The sequence below is a fragment of the Urocampus carinirostris genome, chromosome 2 (assembly GCF_059441175.1).
Source record: "Urocampus carinirostris isolate Australia breed hairy pipefish chromosome 2, RoL_Ucar_1.0, whole genome shotgun sequence".
NCBI classification, from domain to species: Eukaryota; Metazoa; Chordata; class Actinopteri; order Syngnathiformes; family Syngnathidae; genus Urocampus; species Urocampus carinirostris.
The window spans coordinates 13,336,179-13,351,828 of NC_142350.1; the positions used below are offsets into that span (position 1 = coordinate 13,336,179).

Consider the following 15,650-nt stretch of genomic DNA (forward strand, 5'->3'; position numbering starts at 1 on the left):
TGAGGGGGCTATGGAGGCACTACAGGACTGCTTTGAGTGCACTGATTGGGACATGTTTAAATCGGCTGCCACTTACAACAACAAAATAAATATAGATGAGTACGCCATTTCTGTGTCAGCCTACATCAGTAAATGCGCAGAAGACGTCAGCAATAACAAAACTATATGCACCCGTGCCAATCAGAAGCCCTGGATGACTGCTGAAATACGCAATCAACTAAAAGTACGTAACCTTGCCTTTAGATCTGGTGACAAGGAGGCGCTGTTATCAGCGAGGGCTAACCTGAACCGTGCCATCAGACTAGCAAAGCGAACGTACAGTCAAAAGATTCAGGAACGTTTCCTCAGCACAACCAACACCAGGGATATGTGGAAAGGCATCCAGGCCATCACCAGTTACAAGCCAAACACCACCCCAGTGCAGAACACTAGCATGGACTTTCTGAATGACCTCAACAATTTCTTTGGTAGGTTCGAGGCACAAAACAGCACCCCTGCAGTGAAAGCGGCTCCAAATCAGGACGAAAGAGCACTCCACCTGGACTCATCTGACGTGAGGAAGACCCTGAGAAGGGTCAACACAAGGAAGGCTCCAGGCCCGGACAACATTCCGGGGCGGGTACTTAGGGAGTGCGCCGATCAGCTGGCTTGTGTACTAACAGACATTTTCAACACCTCGCTAGACCAAGCCAAAGTACCATCATGCTTCAAATTTGCCAACATCATCCCAGTGCCAAAGAAAACCCAGATCTTATCACTCAACGATTACCGGCCCGTTGCACTGACTCCTATCATAATGAAGTGCTTCGAGAGACTGGTTAAAGAGCACATCACCTCCAGTCTCCCCTCTTCATTCGACCCCTTTCAGTTTGCCTACAGGACAAACCGCTCCACCAGGGATGCCATCTCCTCTGCGCTTCACCTGAGCCTGACACACCTAGAGGAGAAGAACACCCATGTGCGGATGCTGTTCCTGGACTTCAGTTCAGCATTCAACACCATCATCCCACAACATCTGGTAGACAAAATGGGGCTTCTGGGTTTCAACACCCCCCTGCGGAACTGGCTGCTGGACTTCCTCTGTGACAGACCCCAATCTGTGCGGATAGGTCAGAACAGTTCAGATGTCATCTACCTCAGCACGGGCTCCCCCCAAGGCTGCGTCCTAAGCCCCTTGCTGTTCACCTTGATGACACACGACTGCGCCCCTAGGTCCGCCACAAACCACATCGTGAAGTATGCTGACGACACAACGGTGGTGGGCCTCATCAGGGATGACAACGACCTGGCCTACAGAGAGGAAGTGGAGCAGATGGTGGGCTGGTGCAAGGACAACAGCCTGGTCCTGAATGTTGACAAGACTAAAGAGATCATTGTCGACTTTAGGAAAAACCAGCCCAACCATGCCCCACTTTGCATCAACAACAAGGCTGTGGAGGTTGTCAGCAGTATCAAGTTCCTAGGGGTGCACATTACAAACAAACTCACCTGGTCCGTGAACACTGCATCTCTGGTTAAGAGGGCACAGCAGCGCCTGTACTTCCTGCGGAGGATGAGGAGAGCCCACCTGCCCCCACCATCCCTCATCACATTCTACAGGGGCACCATAGAGAGTATCCTGACCAGCTGTATCTCTGTGTGGTGTGGAGGCTGCAGCGCTACCGACTGGGGTAGTGTGAGGAGGGTAACGAGGACAGCGGAGAAAATAATCGGGACTACACTTCCCTCCATTCAGGACATTGGCCAGAAGCGCTGCTTATCCCATGCTAAGAACATTACCGGGGACCCCTCTCACCCCCATCATGGACTATTCACTCTGCTAGCCTCTGGGAAGAGGTACTGCAGTGTGCGGTGCAGGACCACCAGGCTCCGCAATAGTCTAGTCCCCCTGGCCATTAGACTGTTAAATGGTCAATCTAACATATAGTTAACTTAAATCTAAACGGCTGCTAATTTGACTTTTGCACTAGTGGCAGTTTTTTTATAGCTTGCCACTCCTTGCACATTTGATCTCTGCACTATTGTTACTTACAGTGTTATTACTTACAGTGTTATTGTTTACAATATAATGGTACTGTGTACCTGACTTGTTAACCTGACTGCCCATCTTGCACATCTGGTTAGCGTCTCTTCTTGCACTATCGGCACTATGGTAAATAACACAATACAGCTTTATTTATATCTGTACACTGAAGGACACTGAGGGAAACTGTGGGAGTCAGATCCATCGACATTTCGTTCTGTATACACGTGTACTAGAATGACAATAAAGTAGATCTGAATCTGAATCTGAATCTGAATTAATGGATGTTCTGTAATGATGGAAGGGAAATGCTGTAATTAGCTGGAGTACTTTGCTATGGAGAGCCCCATTGCCAGCAAAGGGCTCATCTGTAAACACAAGGAACAGCGTGCTAACAAAGTGCATGCTAATGAAGCTTCTCTGACACCGCAGACTTACTTTTTTTTCCCTCCCCCTTTGCCGCTATCGTCTATGCGCGGCTAATTGAGGAAATGGAAGGAAAGCGCAGAGTAAAAATGAAAGTAAAATCGCAGGTGAGTGCCGAGGTGTCGAACTGCCGCAGCTTCCGCTCGCCTCTCCGAATCGATTCTGGTGCGCCAGTTCTAAAAGATTCGGTTGGAATTATATTTTGAGCAGCTTTAGGGCTTGTTTTTTTTTCTTTTTTTTCTGGTTTAAGCCTCATCGAGACTGTTAATATATATCTATGTTTATTCTGTCACACGGTCATATCAACAGTCGGCTTCTGCAAGAATTTGTCAATTGAAACAAACTAGAGCCCAAAGTTTCGTTGGGGTTGAAGGATTTTATACATTTGACTATATAGGATTCTGTACAATCAAATACAAATTACATTTAAATGCAAAATATATTCACTGGCTGAGCTGTGGGGCGAGGTCAATGCAACATAGTGGAGAATGATGTTTACAGGAGCAGCGGGGAACTGGGACATAGGGCTGATAAGATAATCAGCACTTCTCGACGCAGACAGCCCTGGTGACTTAGAAACGCTCGGGGATGTTTTGACCATTTCAGACACCGAGGCGAGGGGGCTTTCCTGGCACGCCCATGGGAGGAGCCGGCACACCAGCTTGCGGGAAAAAAACGTGGGGCGGGAGAAGGAAAAGCAGAGGATCGAGAGAGAAGGCTTGACGGAGACTCGAGCGACACTAATTCGGCTAATTCGGCCATATATTCGATGGAGTTCGCTTAGCTAAATTATTTAAGAAATTAAATCTGCCCTTGTGTGAAAATGTCGGCTATTCTTGTCCATTTTTTCCCAAAAAGAAACGAGCGCGCATTGTAAGTTGTGTTTGGTTAATGGAGTCAGATAACTAATTCGAACAATTTGAATGTAAATATTCCTAATAGGGTTCATAATATATTCTGGGCCTATGAAATACAGAAAGTGCTGTATGTGCGTGTCACAAGAGAGCCACAACATGGCTGACCATAGTTTATAACAAGATAGGAGCCGTCTCTGAGAAAAACAAATCTTGAGGAAGGGGAAAAGTGCATGCTCATTAAGCTTTTCGTATACCGCCAACTTGCTTTCCCCCCCATCGTCGCTATCGTCTGCTAATTGAGGAAATGGAAGGAATAGCCAGAGTAAAAATAAAAGTGAAATCGCAGATGAGTGCTGAGGTGTCAAACCGCGGCAGCTAGCGCTTTGCTTTCCAACTCAATACTGTGTTTGGAGTGTACAAAACAATAGGCTCGGAATTTTGTCTTGAGCATGCGTGAGTGCAATTTTAGGGCTTCTTTTCTTTTCATGTGTTCTAATATTAGCCTCAAGACTGCGTAGTGGTGAGTCAAAGCTGTTCATTTACATCAATTCCTCTCTCTGTATGCTCAAATCCGTAGTACTTCGACGAGTGAAACGAGCCGGAGAGGAGAGTTCCCCTTGAAGTTTAACAATACAGTATTTATAGAACGAGCTTTTTGTGAGTGTCACGAGGGCGATCGACGATATGGCCTACCGTAGATTAAATACGAGAGAGGGGGTTTCTCTTAGAAGAACAGGATTTGAGGAAGTGGTCAGCCATGACGAGGACAAAACCTTGGTTAACGGACAACCCCCCCAAACCGTCCATTGACAAGATCCTGGACAAAGTGTCCAGGTATTTCTCGATAGCACACTAGATATCACTTAGATAGTAAGTAAGTACTTTTTTCAAATATGCAAATCATCATAAGGTGTATTAATTACACCTTAATGAACACAATGATTGGTATAAATGATAATAAATAATGTGTTGATTAAAATAATCAAGAAAGTACTAAAAACTGATCAAATTAAGAATATAAATGCTGGGTGACATATTCCAATCTTCCATAATGTACTACAGTTTAAAGAAGTTTGCTTAATTTGAAAAGCGAGTAAATGCTTGGAGAACAATATCATATAAGAATATAAAATAAAATAAAAATTGATACCTCATAAAAGATATCATACAAACTTTAAGAGACTCTAGATGGTTAAATGGTCTGCATCTAAATAGCGCTTTTTTTCAAGTCAATGAAGATATCTCAAGTTCTTTACAACGTGCTTCACACTCACCCATTCACACACACACACACTCACTCACCGATAGCGGCATTAGCCATGCAAGGCACCTACATATACCTGCTTACCGGTGGCATTAGGGGTTCGATTTACTTCGACATTCAACTCAGAGGAGCACGGGAATCGAACCTCTTTTTGCAAGGTACTGTATATATATTTGTATATATATGCGTGTTTTTATCACTTTAGACAAAACCTCCGCAGCTTCCACAATATTCCCGATAAGGTTTTGGTGCATAAGCTTTTTTCTCTTTGGCTAAGGATATTGCAGTAAAAATTTGCATTTGTGTTGTGTTATATAACGATAACACATATTTTTGAAAAAAAGCATAAAGACGGGAAAATCCGAAAATCGGGGAAGCGCTCTAGATTTGCCGTGGCCCGCTTAATCGCCAGCGCTTCTTTGTGTTGCACAATGAGGGCACGCTCGCTAAGAGCTAGCATGTGTAGCAGTCACTTCAATCCCCTACGCCGGTTACAGGACCCTAGGCCGCCCCATCAACATCTTCTCAATTGTACCGAAGCAAGGTGCATCCTGAAAGCTGTCCTGACAAAAATAAATCCTAAGTTTGAATTTTTTAAAAGGGTTCATGTTTATTATTTGATCACTAGATGTCGCTGTATTGTGTGGTGCAACTGAATTGGAGTGCTAAAAAGAATAAGGAAGACTACACACACTCAAAACGATCAAATTGTGTAATTTTCCGTGTAGTTTGTTGTGTAGTTTGCTGCAGAGTTTATATTGTACTTCATAATATATTTTGTCTTGTACTTTGTCATGTATTTCATATTCAGTTTGTTGGGTATTTATTTCGTTATTGTATTTGGGTATTTACTTTGTTGTATATTTCGGCAATTGTTTTGTCGTGTATCTCTGTATTTATTTAGTCAAGCATTTCGATATATATTTTGTTTTCCATTTGAGTATTTTTGGTATATATTTTGTCGTGAAACTTTGTATTTATTTTATTGTTATTTCAGTATTTGTTGTGTATTTCCGTATTAATGTCATAACTTTTGGGGTATTTATGTTGTCGTGTAGTTTGTCGTGTATTTCGTTGCTTATTCTGTCGTATATTTTGGGGTTTTATTTTGTAATTGTTTTGTATTTATGTGAATTTCCCTGCGGGGATGAATAAAGTATCTATCTATCTATCTATCTATCTATCTATCTATCTATCTATCTATCTATCTATCTATCTATCTATCTATCTATCTATCTATCTATCTATCTATCTATCTATCTATCTATCTATCTATCTATCTATCTATCTATCTATCTATCTATCTATCTATCTATCTATCTATCTATCTATTTTATTGCGTATTTAGTCATGTATTTTGTTGTGTATTTCAGTATTTATTTTGTCACGCTCTTCTGTATTTATTTCATTTTTATTTCAGTAATTATTTCGTTGTGTATTTCGGTATTGATTTCATCATTATTGCGGTATTTATTTTGTCAAGTATTTCGTCGTGTATTTTGTTACTTATTTTTTCGGATATTTTTTTATCGATTTTGTCATAATTATTGTCTTGTCTTCAGCGTGTATTTCGTCATGTATTCTGTCGTGTATTTCAGTATTTATTTAGTTGTGTTTTTTTTTCATTGCGAAAAAATACACCAAAAAATGATGTAAAGCACCAACATATGAACATATTGCATTTGTGTAATATTTAGATTATGCGATGTGCGTTCATTTGTTTATATGGCACATATTTGTAGGTATTTATTCTTTTATATTTACGTATGACGGGAGTTTTTGTTTCAAGTCAGAACCCCGGTAAAAAGACTAAACTCACCCTCTCCTCCTCTTCCCTGAGGTCCGGCATGGTGCTGACGCAGAGTGTGACAGCTGTAATAGCCACGAACAAGACGGAAAGGCAGGCGAAGATCTTGCCGGGGATCCCCGAGTGAGGGTTCTCCACCATGTCCCTCAGTCTTCGCATGCATCCGCCCTGGGACTCTTCCGAACCGGCCAACGTCGGCTGGCTTTCTTCTACGACCGTCTCCTGCGGCGGCGGCGGGGAGGACCCGACCGCTTCGGCCTCCTCTTCTTCCAGCCTTCGCATCTCCTTATACTCCTCCTGGCGGAGACGCAACTTCCTCAAGCAGCACCAGTCCAGCTTGTTTTCCTCCACACCCCAATAAAGCAGCTCTTCCTGGAAGGACAAGGCGCACATCTCACGGAGCAATCGTAACCTGCCCGCCGCCAGGAAAGTAACGATGGTGCGAAAGGCTGAGGGACTGCGGTCGAAGAAGAACTCATTGCGGCTCCCGTCGTAATCGTCGCAAACGTCCATGATCTCGGCCTCGTTGCTGCAACCGCGAAGCTTCCCCAACCTGGTCATGGGGAACTCGTCCAGGGTGGTCCAGGGGATCCGGTAGCGGATGCCGCCTACGTTGATGATAACCGATCCCTCCTCGCCATCCGGGGGCCGGGCCTGGGGCGCTTTCAGCAAACGTTGGGCTCTCTTGTAGAAGACCCCCTTCTCGGAGGAAACCTCCTGAAGGTTCTCCACCCGCTTGAAGTGGAATGTGGTGAACTGGTGGTCGGTGCTGCCGGCCAGGAAGGCCACCTCTTGGTACATGCTGAGGGTGGCAGGGAGGCCTGCAGGGAGGCCTGCGGGTCTTCAGCTGTTCACCCACGCCACGCCACTCTGCAGGACAGGAAACAAAACGTCGGGATGAGTGGATATCTTAAAGGTACAGTGTGTGGTGTTTGAGCTCCTGGGCCAGAGCAAAAAGGGGTCGAACCAGTAGATTAGAGAGAAAGGGAAAGAAAGAGAAAAAAGAGCGAGGAAGAGAGACAGAGAGAAAGAAAGAGGGACAAAATAAGAGACAGAGGAGGAGAAGCGTAGAGAGAGAACAAGAAAAAGAGGAAAAGCAAGAGCGAAATTGAGATAGAAAGAAACAGTAAAGAAGAGAAAGAGTACAAAAGAGAGAAAAACAGACAATTTGAGTGAGAGAGAAAATTTGAAAGAAAGAGAACGAAAGAGATAACAGAAGAGAAAAAAGAGGGAGAGAGAGAAAGACAAATAGAAATGGAGAGAGAGACAGAGAGATATGAAATTGAAAAAGAGAGAGAAAAAGAGAAGGAAACACAATTTGAGAGAATAAAATAGAGGGAAAAATCCGAAAGAAAGAAAGAAAGAAAAGAGAAAAATAAAAGACGGATGGAAGAGAGAGAGAGAGAGAGAGAGAGAGAGAGACAGAGAAAGAGAGACAGAGAGAGAGAGAAAGTGAGAACAAAAGAGAGAAAGAAAGAAAGGGTAAGAAATGAAAGAGAACAGTAACGGGGAAAGACAAAGGGAGAAAGAAAGAGAGAAAAAAAAGATCGAGAGAAGAGAAAAATAAAATACACAGAGAGAGAGAGAGAGAGAGAGAGAGGGGAGGAGGGTAAAAATTAAACTGCATGCAGTTGTTTGCCTCTTTTTTTTCCTCTTGTGCTTCTCTAAGCTCGGGCAGTATCTTCGACACTCCTGCTGTAATGCAACCGAAAAGAAGTGCTACAAAGCACAAGGAAGAATCCAAATTATGGCGACTCAAAGTGACCAAACAGCTTCCCATTTATCTGCCCAGCCTTTCAAGGTTTTTGATTATGCGGTGCACCCTTCCAGTGTTTCCCATAAAATCTTATGAGACCCAGGTGGGTGAAGGTCTGAGGAGGGGTCGAAACATGCTCCCCCAAAAGAAAATGTACATTTTAAATTCAAGAACATGAATCTGGTGCAGTATTAGGGCAAAGTCAAGAAGCCACACGTATGATAAATGTGTTCTCATCATCTAATTAGAATAAAAGTAATTAGTGTTCTTCCGATTAAGTTCTTCAAGTATCGTATCAGCAAGTGAACAGACCAAAATCCTAGATGATATGTCCTATAAGATATGTTCCTGTATAAAAAGACTTTCAAGATCCAAGCATTATCAAATATTTCAAGCACCCATATGAACCCTCTGAAAACGTAAAATACTGCTCGTGAACAATAGAAGCAAAGGCAAGATGGAGCCCATTCCTTTTTAATGTAAGCCCTCAGATCTCCCGTTGAAAATATTTGGAGTGTTATTGTGACATTAACAGGAGAGCGGCTCCAGATGCTCACCTTAAATAAAAGAGGACGTGTCTCGGCTTGTTAGTGTGAATTTGCAGATGTGCGCGTGTCAAAAAGTCAATAAATAAAACAACTTTCCCCATCATGAAAACGAACATGTGAGTGAGAGGTCACTCTGACGGTCTTCCCAGTCCCTGCTTAAGAAAGGAAACCGCAGATCATGATGCTGCCACCACCATGTTTGACAGTAGATATGGTGTTTTTAGGGTGTTACACTTGAGCCAAACGTAACGCTCTGCATTCAGCCCAAAAAGGTCTCATCTGACCAGGGCATGTTCCACATGTTATTTGTGTCTCTCATATAGATTCCTACAAACGCCAAACGGGCTCTTTTAATGTTATTCTTCTAGAAAGGGCTTTCTTCTTGCTACACTTCCATTAAGGGCATATTTATGCAGAGTATGACTAATAGTTGTCTTATGCACATAATATTCCATCTCAGCTGTGTATGCATGAAGGTCAGCAAATTGTAATCATGGGGTTCTCTTGGCTGCGTCTCTGATTAGTTTTCTCCTTGTTTGGGCTGAAATTCCAGGATCACGGCCAGGTCTTGGGAGGTTTGCAGTGGTCTTATGCTCTATTCATTTTTATATTACTCAGGTAAATGTATAAATGTTGCAAAATATTCCTGTATCCGGTTCCTGCTTATAACTTCATCCCAGACCTGCATGGAATGTTCTTTGGTCTTCATGATGGTGTCTGTTCTCAAGTGTGTCCTTTTACAGACCTCTGAGCCCATCACAGAGCAGGTGCATTTCAGCTGCACTCTGTTTGTCATTGTTGGTCATTTGTGTCGACATTGGATCATTCAGAACTAGTCAGGAAACTTCTGGAGTCAGTTCAGTTGGCCAAGCTGAAAGAACAGGGGACCAATATTTTTGCAACACCTACCTTTCTTTTGTTTTCGTTGCATATATAATTTACAATGTCGAAATAATTTGGTTCGACTTCACAATTGTGTTTCACGTGTTGTTGATTCTTGGGAATTTGTGACCGTTTTCGAGCTTTTAGTTTGAAGGCTGAAAGTGGCAATATGTTTGCTAGGCACTTTTGCTTATTATTCAAATCAAGAATGTTTTTTTTTAATTACGTTTTTTAATCACTTAGGGGAAGTAAATAATAAACAATGTCCTTTTAAGGTTTATAGAAAGAGGATAGGAAAACAAGTTTAAAGCAATGTTCTCAACGTGTTTAATAGAACATATGTTGTTTTCCTAATATTGAGCTGTTCTGATACTTTTCTCAGTCCTAATTTTCTTTCTGCTAGCAAGTAGCAGGAAGTTACAGTTCTCCTCTATTAACACTATTCCCAGCAGAACACGGGCACAAACAAATGAACAAAAGCGTGATATATACTGTGAGAAAGTGCCAAACATTATATGATGATTTGCATAAGTAAGTAGGGGTGCTCGTAAACACATCATGCTTTGTCACAACTTATACAATGCGTCGGCATTAAAAGGGCCGATGAATTATTTAGATTTCAATTGATGATGTACTCAAATGGCTCATTTTAGAGTATTTGTAGTGCCTGACATCAATTTGCTCGTTTCTTACAAAAGGTCTAAAATGCAAACATTTGTTTTCTGTTTGTTAAAAAATATTCAGATTTAACATATAAATACCAGTGACATTTTCTCTGTAACACAAAATTGATAAATTGAAAACTAGGATTCTGTCACGACCAGCACAAAGGGTAGACCCAATCGCGTAACGTTTCGCACAAGTTTATTGAATACAAAGAGGAAGGACGATGCATGCTGGACGCGGGAAGAAAGTCGCTCTCGCAATCGGGTCGTAAGTCGGGACGGGAGAGCAGACGTGGTCAGGTTCAAAACAGGTCGTAGCCGGAGAAAAACGGAAGCAAAAAGGAGACAGGTGGGAGTCAGGGTCGAAAAAAGGTTTGCCTTGTATACACAGAGGTTCGCAGACGGACTGACAACCGGGGATTGACAGGACTGGGTTTTAGTAGGGACAGGGAGCCAATCAGAACCCGCGGCGGTTGGCGCCAAATGAGCAGGCACAGGTGATTCACATCGGTAATCATGACAGATTCAGACATACAATAAAATGTGTATACACAGGGGTTCATACGGTTGTCTAAAATCCTTGAACATGCTCGAATTCTGATGTTGTGTTTTCATGGTTTGAAAAGTGCTTGAATCATGGGGGGGAGTCCTTGTAAATGCTTGAAATAGTTGCCATCTCTCTCAACAAGGCTGCTTAAAAGTGACGCCGACCCTGCTCTCTGGTGGCTTTGCTTAGCTGTTGCTTTTCTTTCCTCTTGATTAACGGCAGCTATGGTATGTACAGCATTGTTATATGAAGCGTCATCGCCCTCTTCAGGCCAAGAGGATAGGTGCATGCTAAACCTAACCAGGGCACTATAAAATGTATATTAGTGCAATGATTACGCATCATTTGTTGACTTTTGTTATAGGCTGTGAAATGAAATGATCTGCATTTATATAGCGCTTCTCAAGTCAATGAAGACTTCCCAAAGCGCTTTACAATGTGCTTTACATTTGCCTGTGCAAAACAATGAAGGTGATATTTCCCAGTGGTAAATTGCAACTGGAAGAACTTCCTGCAACTGAAAATGTAAGCTACATTTTACCCAACACCTTTATAGGAATAGATTTGTCTCAAGTATATTTTTCATGCCCACACAAGATTGAAATTGCAGCTATATTTGTGGCTCTCCAAAATACATGATTTTCTTTAATGGTACTGGGAAAAAATAGAAAATTTGCTTTGAAAGTCCTTAAGAAGAACTTAAATTTGGCCGAGAAAAAGGTTCACCAGCCTTTCAAAGTGTCATTCTGAGACGAACAATGACAATAGCGAACACAAAATTGGATTGTCCTGCTCCATGATGACACCAAATTAACGTAAGACAGTGCCTAAATCCAACAGTTTTACTCAGGGATCCACTCACTTTTGTGGACAGGGGTTGGGGGGTGCATTAAAATGACCAGCGTTGGGAATAAGGCTGTTACGTAACAACGTCATTTTTTTCAGTAACGCGGTCATCTAACTCATTATTTTTTCTGCCGTTACAACGCCGTTATCGTTACTGATGATTGAAAGCGGTGCGTTACTCTGAATGAAGCGGTTTTCCGCTCTCCTCCGAGTAAATTTACGTTCATGTCTTTTTCAGATCATGTCAGCATTCAAAATAGCGACTACCATACAGTTAGAGAGCGATTACGAATATAGTATTTACAAATGTGCCAAAAGAAAAGGCGGATGAGGGCTGAGTTTTGACAGCACCTGACTTGCGGCATTTGTGAACGAAACGTCCTGGATGTGGGACCTGGTTTCCACCAATTGAGAGCCGGTTCCCTTCGAGACGTTATTTTTCTCTTGTGATTGGTCAAAATGCATTTTTCCCCAGGGATTCTGTGCTGTTGACTTTGAATTTGTGTGAATTTGAGTATAAAAAAGTTTCAAATTGTTTTGTATTTCATCTGTTTCGTTGTATATTTATAAATATGTTTATTTATGTTTTTCAGTAATTAGGTTTAAGTGTTCATTTTGCTTTATTTCCCCCCCTATTGGGTTATTCATAATAATACATAATATGCTGTAATAGAAGGATTAAACAACCAAAACAACCCGAAGAGCCATTTGGGTGCGGAAAGAGCCGGTTCTATAAAATGAGCCAAGCCAAAAAAGCTGGTTCTCTAAAAAGAGTCGAAACTCACATTTGTACAACAGACTAGTCGAGTTATATTTATGTATTAAACTCATTTTATATTGTTTACTACTGATTGTTATTTTGTCATACTGTTTATTTTTGTTGCACTTCAAGTGTAGGATAAATTTGTAGCCGGTGACGGAAATAGTTTCTTTCTCTGGTGACCAGTTACTTTTACTGTAGAGTAACTCAATTACCATCTCCAACTCATTACTTTACTAAGGTAACGTTTCCACACTGAAAATGATACTTTTATACAATCTCTTTTCTTCGTCAGGATATAATCAAATATTTAGAATGAGAGGGGAAGAAAAGCATGCAGTGATCTTGGAAAAAAAAAAGGTTTTAAAGCATTCTGATTGGACGCCGGGGCTCAATAGAAAGCCCTCCACTCAGAGTTAAAGATAAATGACGGCAGTCAAACGGACGAGCATCGTGATTGATGCAAAATGGCTGTCAAGTGTAGCAACATTCGGCTGAGAGGATACGTCGCATGTTCAAGAGGGCCTTTTGCCGTTCAGAAGCGTCTTTCAAAATAAAACGTGAAAAAAAAATGCAGGGTTGAAGAAGGAAACGATTGCGAAATATGATAGTGGTGTACAATTGCTTGTTATTCAAATACTGCTGGAAGGTAAATTGTTTGAAAAAAATATATTTTCAGCTTTTTACCAGTTTATTAAGCTTTATTAGCCACATAATTAAAAAAAATATTGATGCTAAGCACACACTGTTTTATTATTTGAAATTTATTTTTCGTATGGGGCTACTTTAAAGCAGGTAGAACGGATTGAGCAGGACACTATCGCCATCCACAGCTAAGGAGTGTAACTGACCCTCTGTTTTTTTTTTCTTCTTAGCATTATTTTGCCAAGACAAAGGTCCATGACCCACTAAAGATGGGTCAGTGCCGCACTTTTGGGTCTCCACCCACCAGTTGAAAAATGCTGCACTTGACAGTAGAGCAGCATCTAGTGGTCAAATAATACACGGTGTCCCTTTAATACAATACAATATAATCTTAAGTCAAAATATAAACAAAAGTTAAATGTTGTTCTCATTAATATAAACAACATTTACTGAGACCATAGTATGTAAAACAGTCGTAGCTTGTTCTAGTACTGGGATGTCAAGTGGGTCGGATCAGTATGTCAAATCCAATTTTTAACTTCCTTTTTTTCAGTATTATGCTTTATCATTCAACCTACATTTGTAACTTACCCTGCACATTATAATCTCACAAGGGGTATTTTCTATTTTATAAACAGTTAGGGAAACGATTTTCATGTTTGACATTGTGTTAAATTGTTGATTTTAACAGTTGAGTCAATGCAGTTGAACACCTGCGCCGACTCACCACGCTATACAAATCCAACACTGCCGTCTAGCTGCCGGAGAAAGTATTCTGTTTCCATTTATTAAAAGAATCACAACTTTTGATAGAAATTACTCATAACTTTATGGCGGGTCAGATTGAATCATCCGTATGAATGACATGCCTGTTTTAGTAGTTTGTAGGTCACATTTTATTTATCAAACTTAAATGATGTGATCCTCATTATTTTATCATGTGAGCATCCTTTAAAACAATGATACTACCGCCGTACCATGGCATTTTCACTTCTCTACAAACACTTGGGACTTCACTTTCTACCTCCCAATTTCACAGGCGCGCACAATGTCGTCATGTCTGCTTTGCTGGAAGTTAGCAGCGGAGGGATGTCATAAACGTGTAATAAAATAGAAACCTCCCAGGACTCATCCAGATCACCCCATAAACTATGCTTCAATGTGCTCCCCTGCACCTCCACGCTTAAACAAATCTCGCCCCCGTCAAGATTTGAATGCACAAGCTATAAAAGGAAGAAAGAATTAGGGGATGAAAACTGAAGCGCACTCACCCGGTAACCGTCCGAGCCTGCATCCATCTGCTTTTTGCGCTTTAACGCGCCGTCGCAAACCATGCCAACCAGCTCCCCACGCAAACCCGTAGATTCCACGCGGGGTGGGGGGAGGCAAAACCACTACCGGCGAGCCTACTCTTTTTGGTGCGCGTTTTTTACGCGCAGCGCTTCGGCTCACGTGCAAAAAGGAAAGAAAACACAGGTGCACGGTCAAACTCGTAAAAAAGCAAGAGTTTATTACTTTGTTCTTCCCGTTCGCTGACAAAAGGATGGAAAAATGAGCCAGTTTTCCGCTGTGATGCTGACGTGTTTGATTCTGCCCAAACTGTGCGTGCGCGCTCCACGCAACTGAGTGTGACAGCGTCACGGGGGTTGTTTGTCATCCACTTCCTCTCGCTACACACCATTTATGTGGAAATGTGCCATCATCTACACTCCAGCACGGTTTCTCAATTGATTTGACTACAGGAACCACCACCCCACCCTAATTACAAGCCACGACCAAAACCAAAATATCAAAAATATTGAATGAAAAGGACTGTGCGTGTAAAACCAGAGATTGTAGAATATATTCACATTTTTAAAAACAAAATGACCAGCAAGACCAAAACAACTTGAAGTAAGAATTCACCCTCTAACGTTCTATCAGATGCATTCATAATGTTTGACCACTAAAAACGCTGTATTTTGTAGTGCATCTGAAAAAAGAGCACCACAAAGTGTAATATGCATGGTTGAATTTTGGCTGAAATGACGTAGCATGTTAGCTTCCAGTCACTTCTGCTTAACTGCGTAGTGGGTGAGTTTTGTGTCACCTGAATATATGAATTGATGTCAATATTTTGGGTTTATAATCCCTGTACTGATGAGCATTGGACTCTTAAGTTACCTTTAGTGGTTATAAGCTCTTTTCTGTGTCTTCATTTTTGGTGAACTGACAATTCGTCAAACTTTGAGTATGCGTGTATTTCTGTGTGTGCGTGCACGTGCGTTGTAATAACATACTGTATCAAATCTGTTGCGGAGATCCAACAGTTGTGCATGTTTTGTCACAGTTTATACATAAAAAGTCAAACATCTGCATTCCACATGGCCTTTGTCATTCAGCCACAGTTGGGTACTCGTAGCAGCAAGATGACTGACAATGATTTTAGCCCCCTTTCGGTGAGGCTCATGTTATGTTAAATACATGTTAAAACAAAGTTCATGATAGTTCATGTAGTTTTGCTTATTATTGACATCACTATTGGGCGTGTTTTTGAACCACTAGGAGGAGCTAAGTAATACACACTGTCCCTTTAAGATATGTTAGAGAACCATGGCTTTTGGGGCGGATTATATCTGGTTCAC

General features: G+C 41.7%; 1 protein-coding gene across 1 annotated transcript in view; it reads right to left on the bottom strand.

The window, feature by feature from the left end:
* kcng2 (potassium voltage-gated channel, subfamily G, member 2) overlaps positions 1-14,413 on the bottom strand; it is a 29,117-nt gene extending 14,704 nt beyond the window's left edge. Inside the window, exons 1-2 of the mRNA XM_088328985.1 lie at positions 14,298-14,413; positions 6,390-7,247 (exon numbers count right to left, since the gene is read on the bottom strand). Of these exons, the coding sequence (XP_088185111.1) occupies positions 6,390-7,178 (789 nt within the window). The 5' untranslated portion in view covers positions 7,179-7,247; positions 14,298-14,413. The remainder of the gene's footprint in view (positions 1-6,389; positions 7,248-14,297) is intronic.
* Between the last annotated feature and the right edge of the window lie 1,237 nt (positions 14,414-15,650).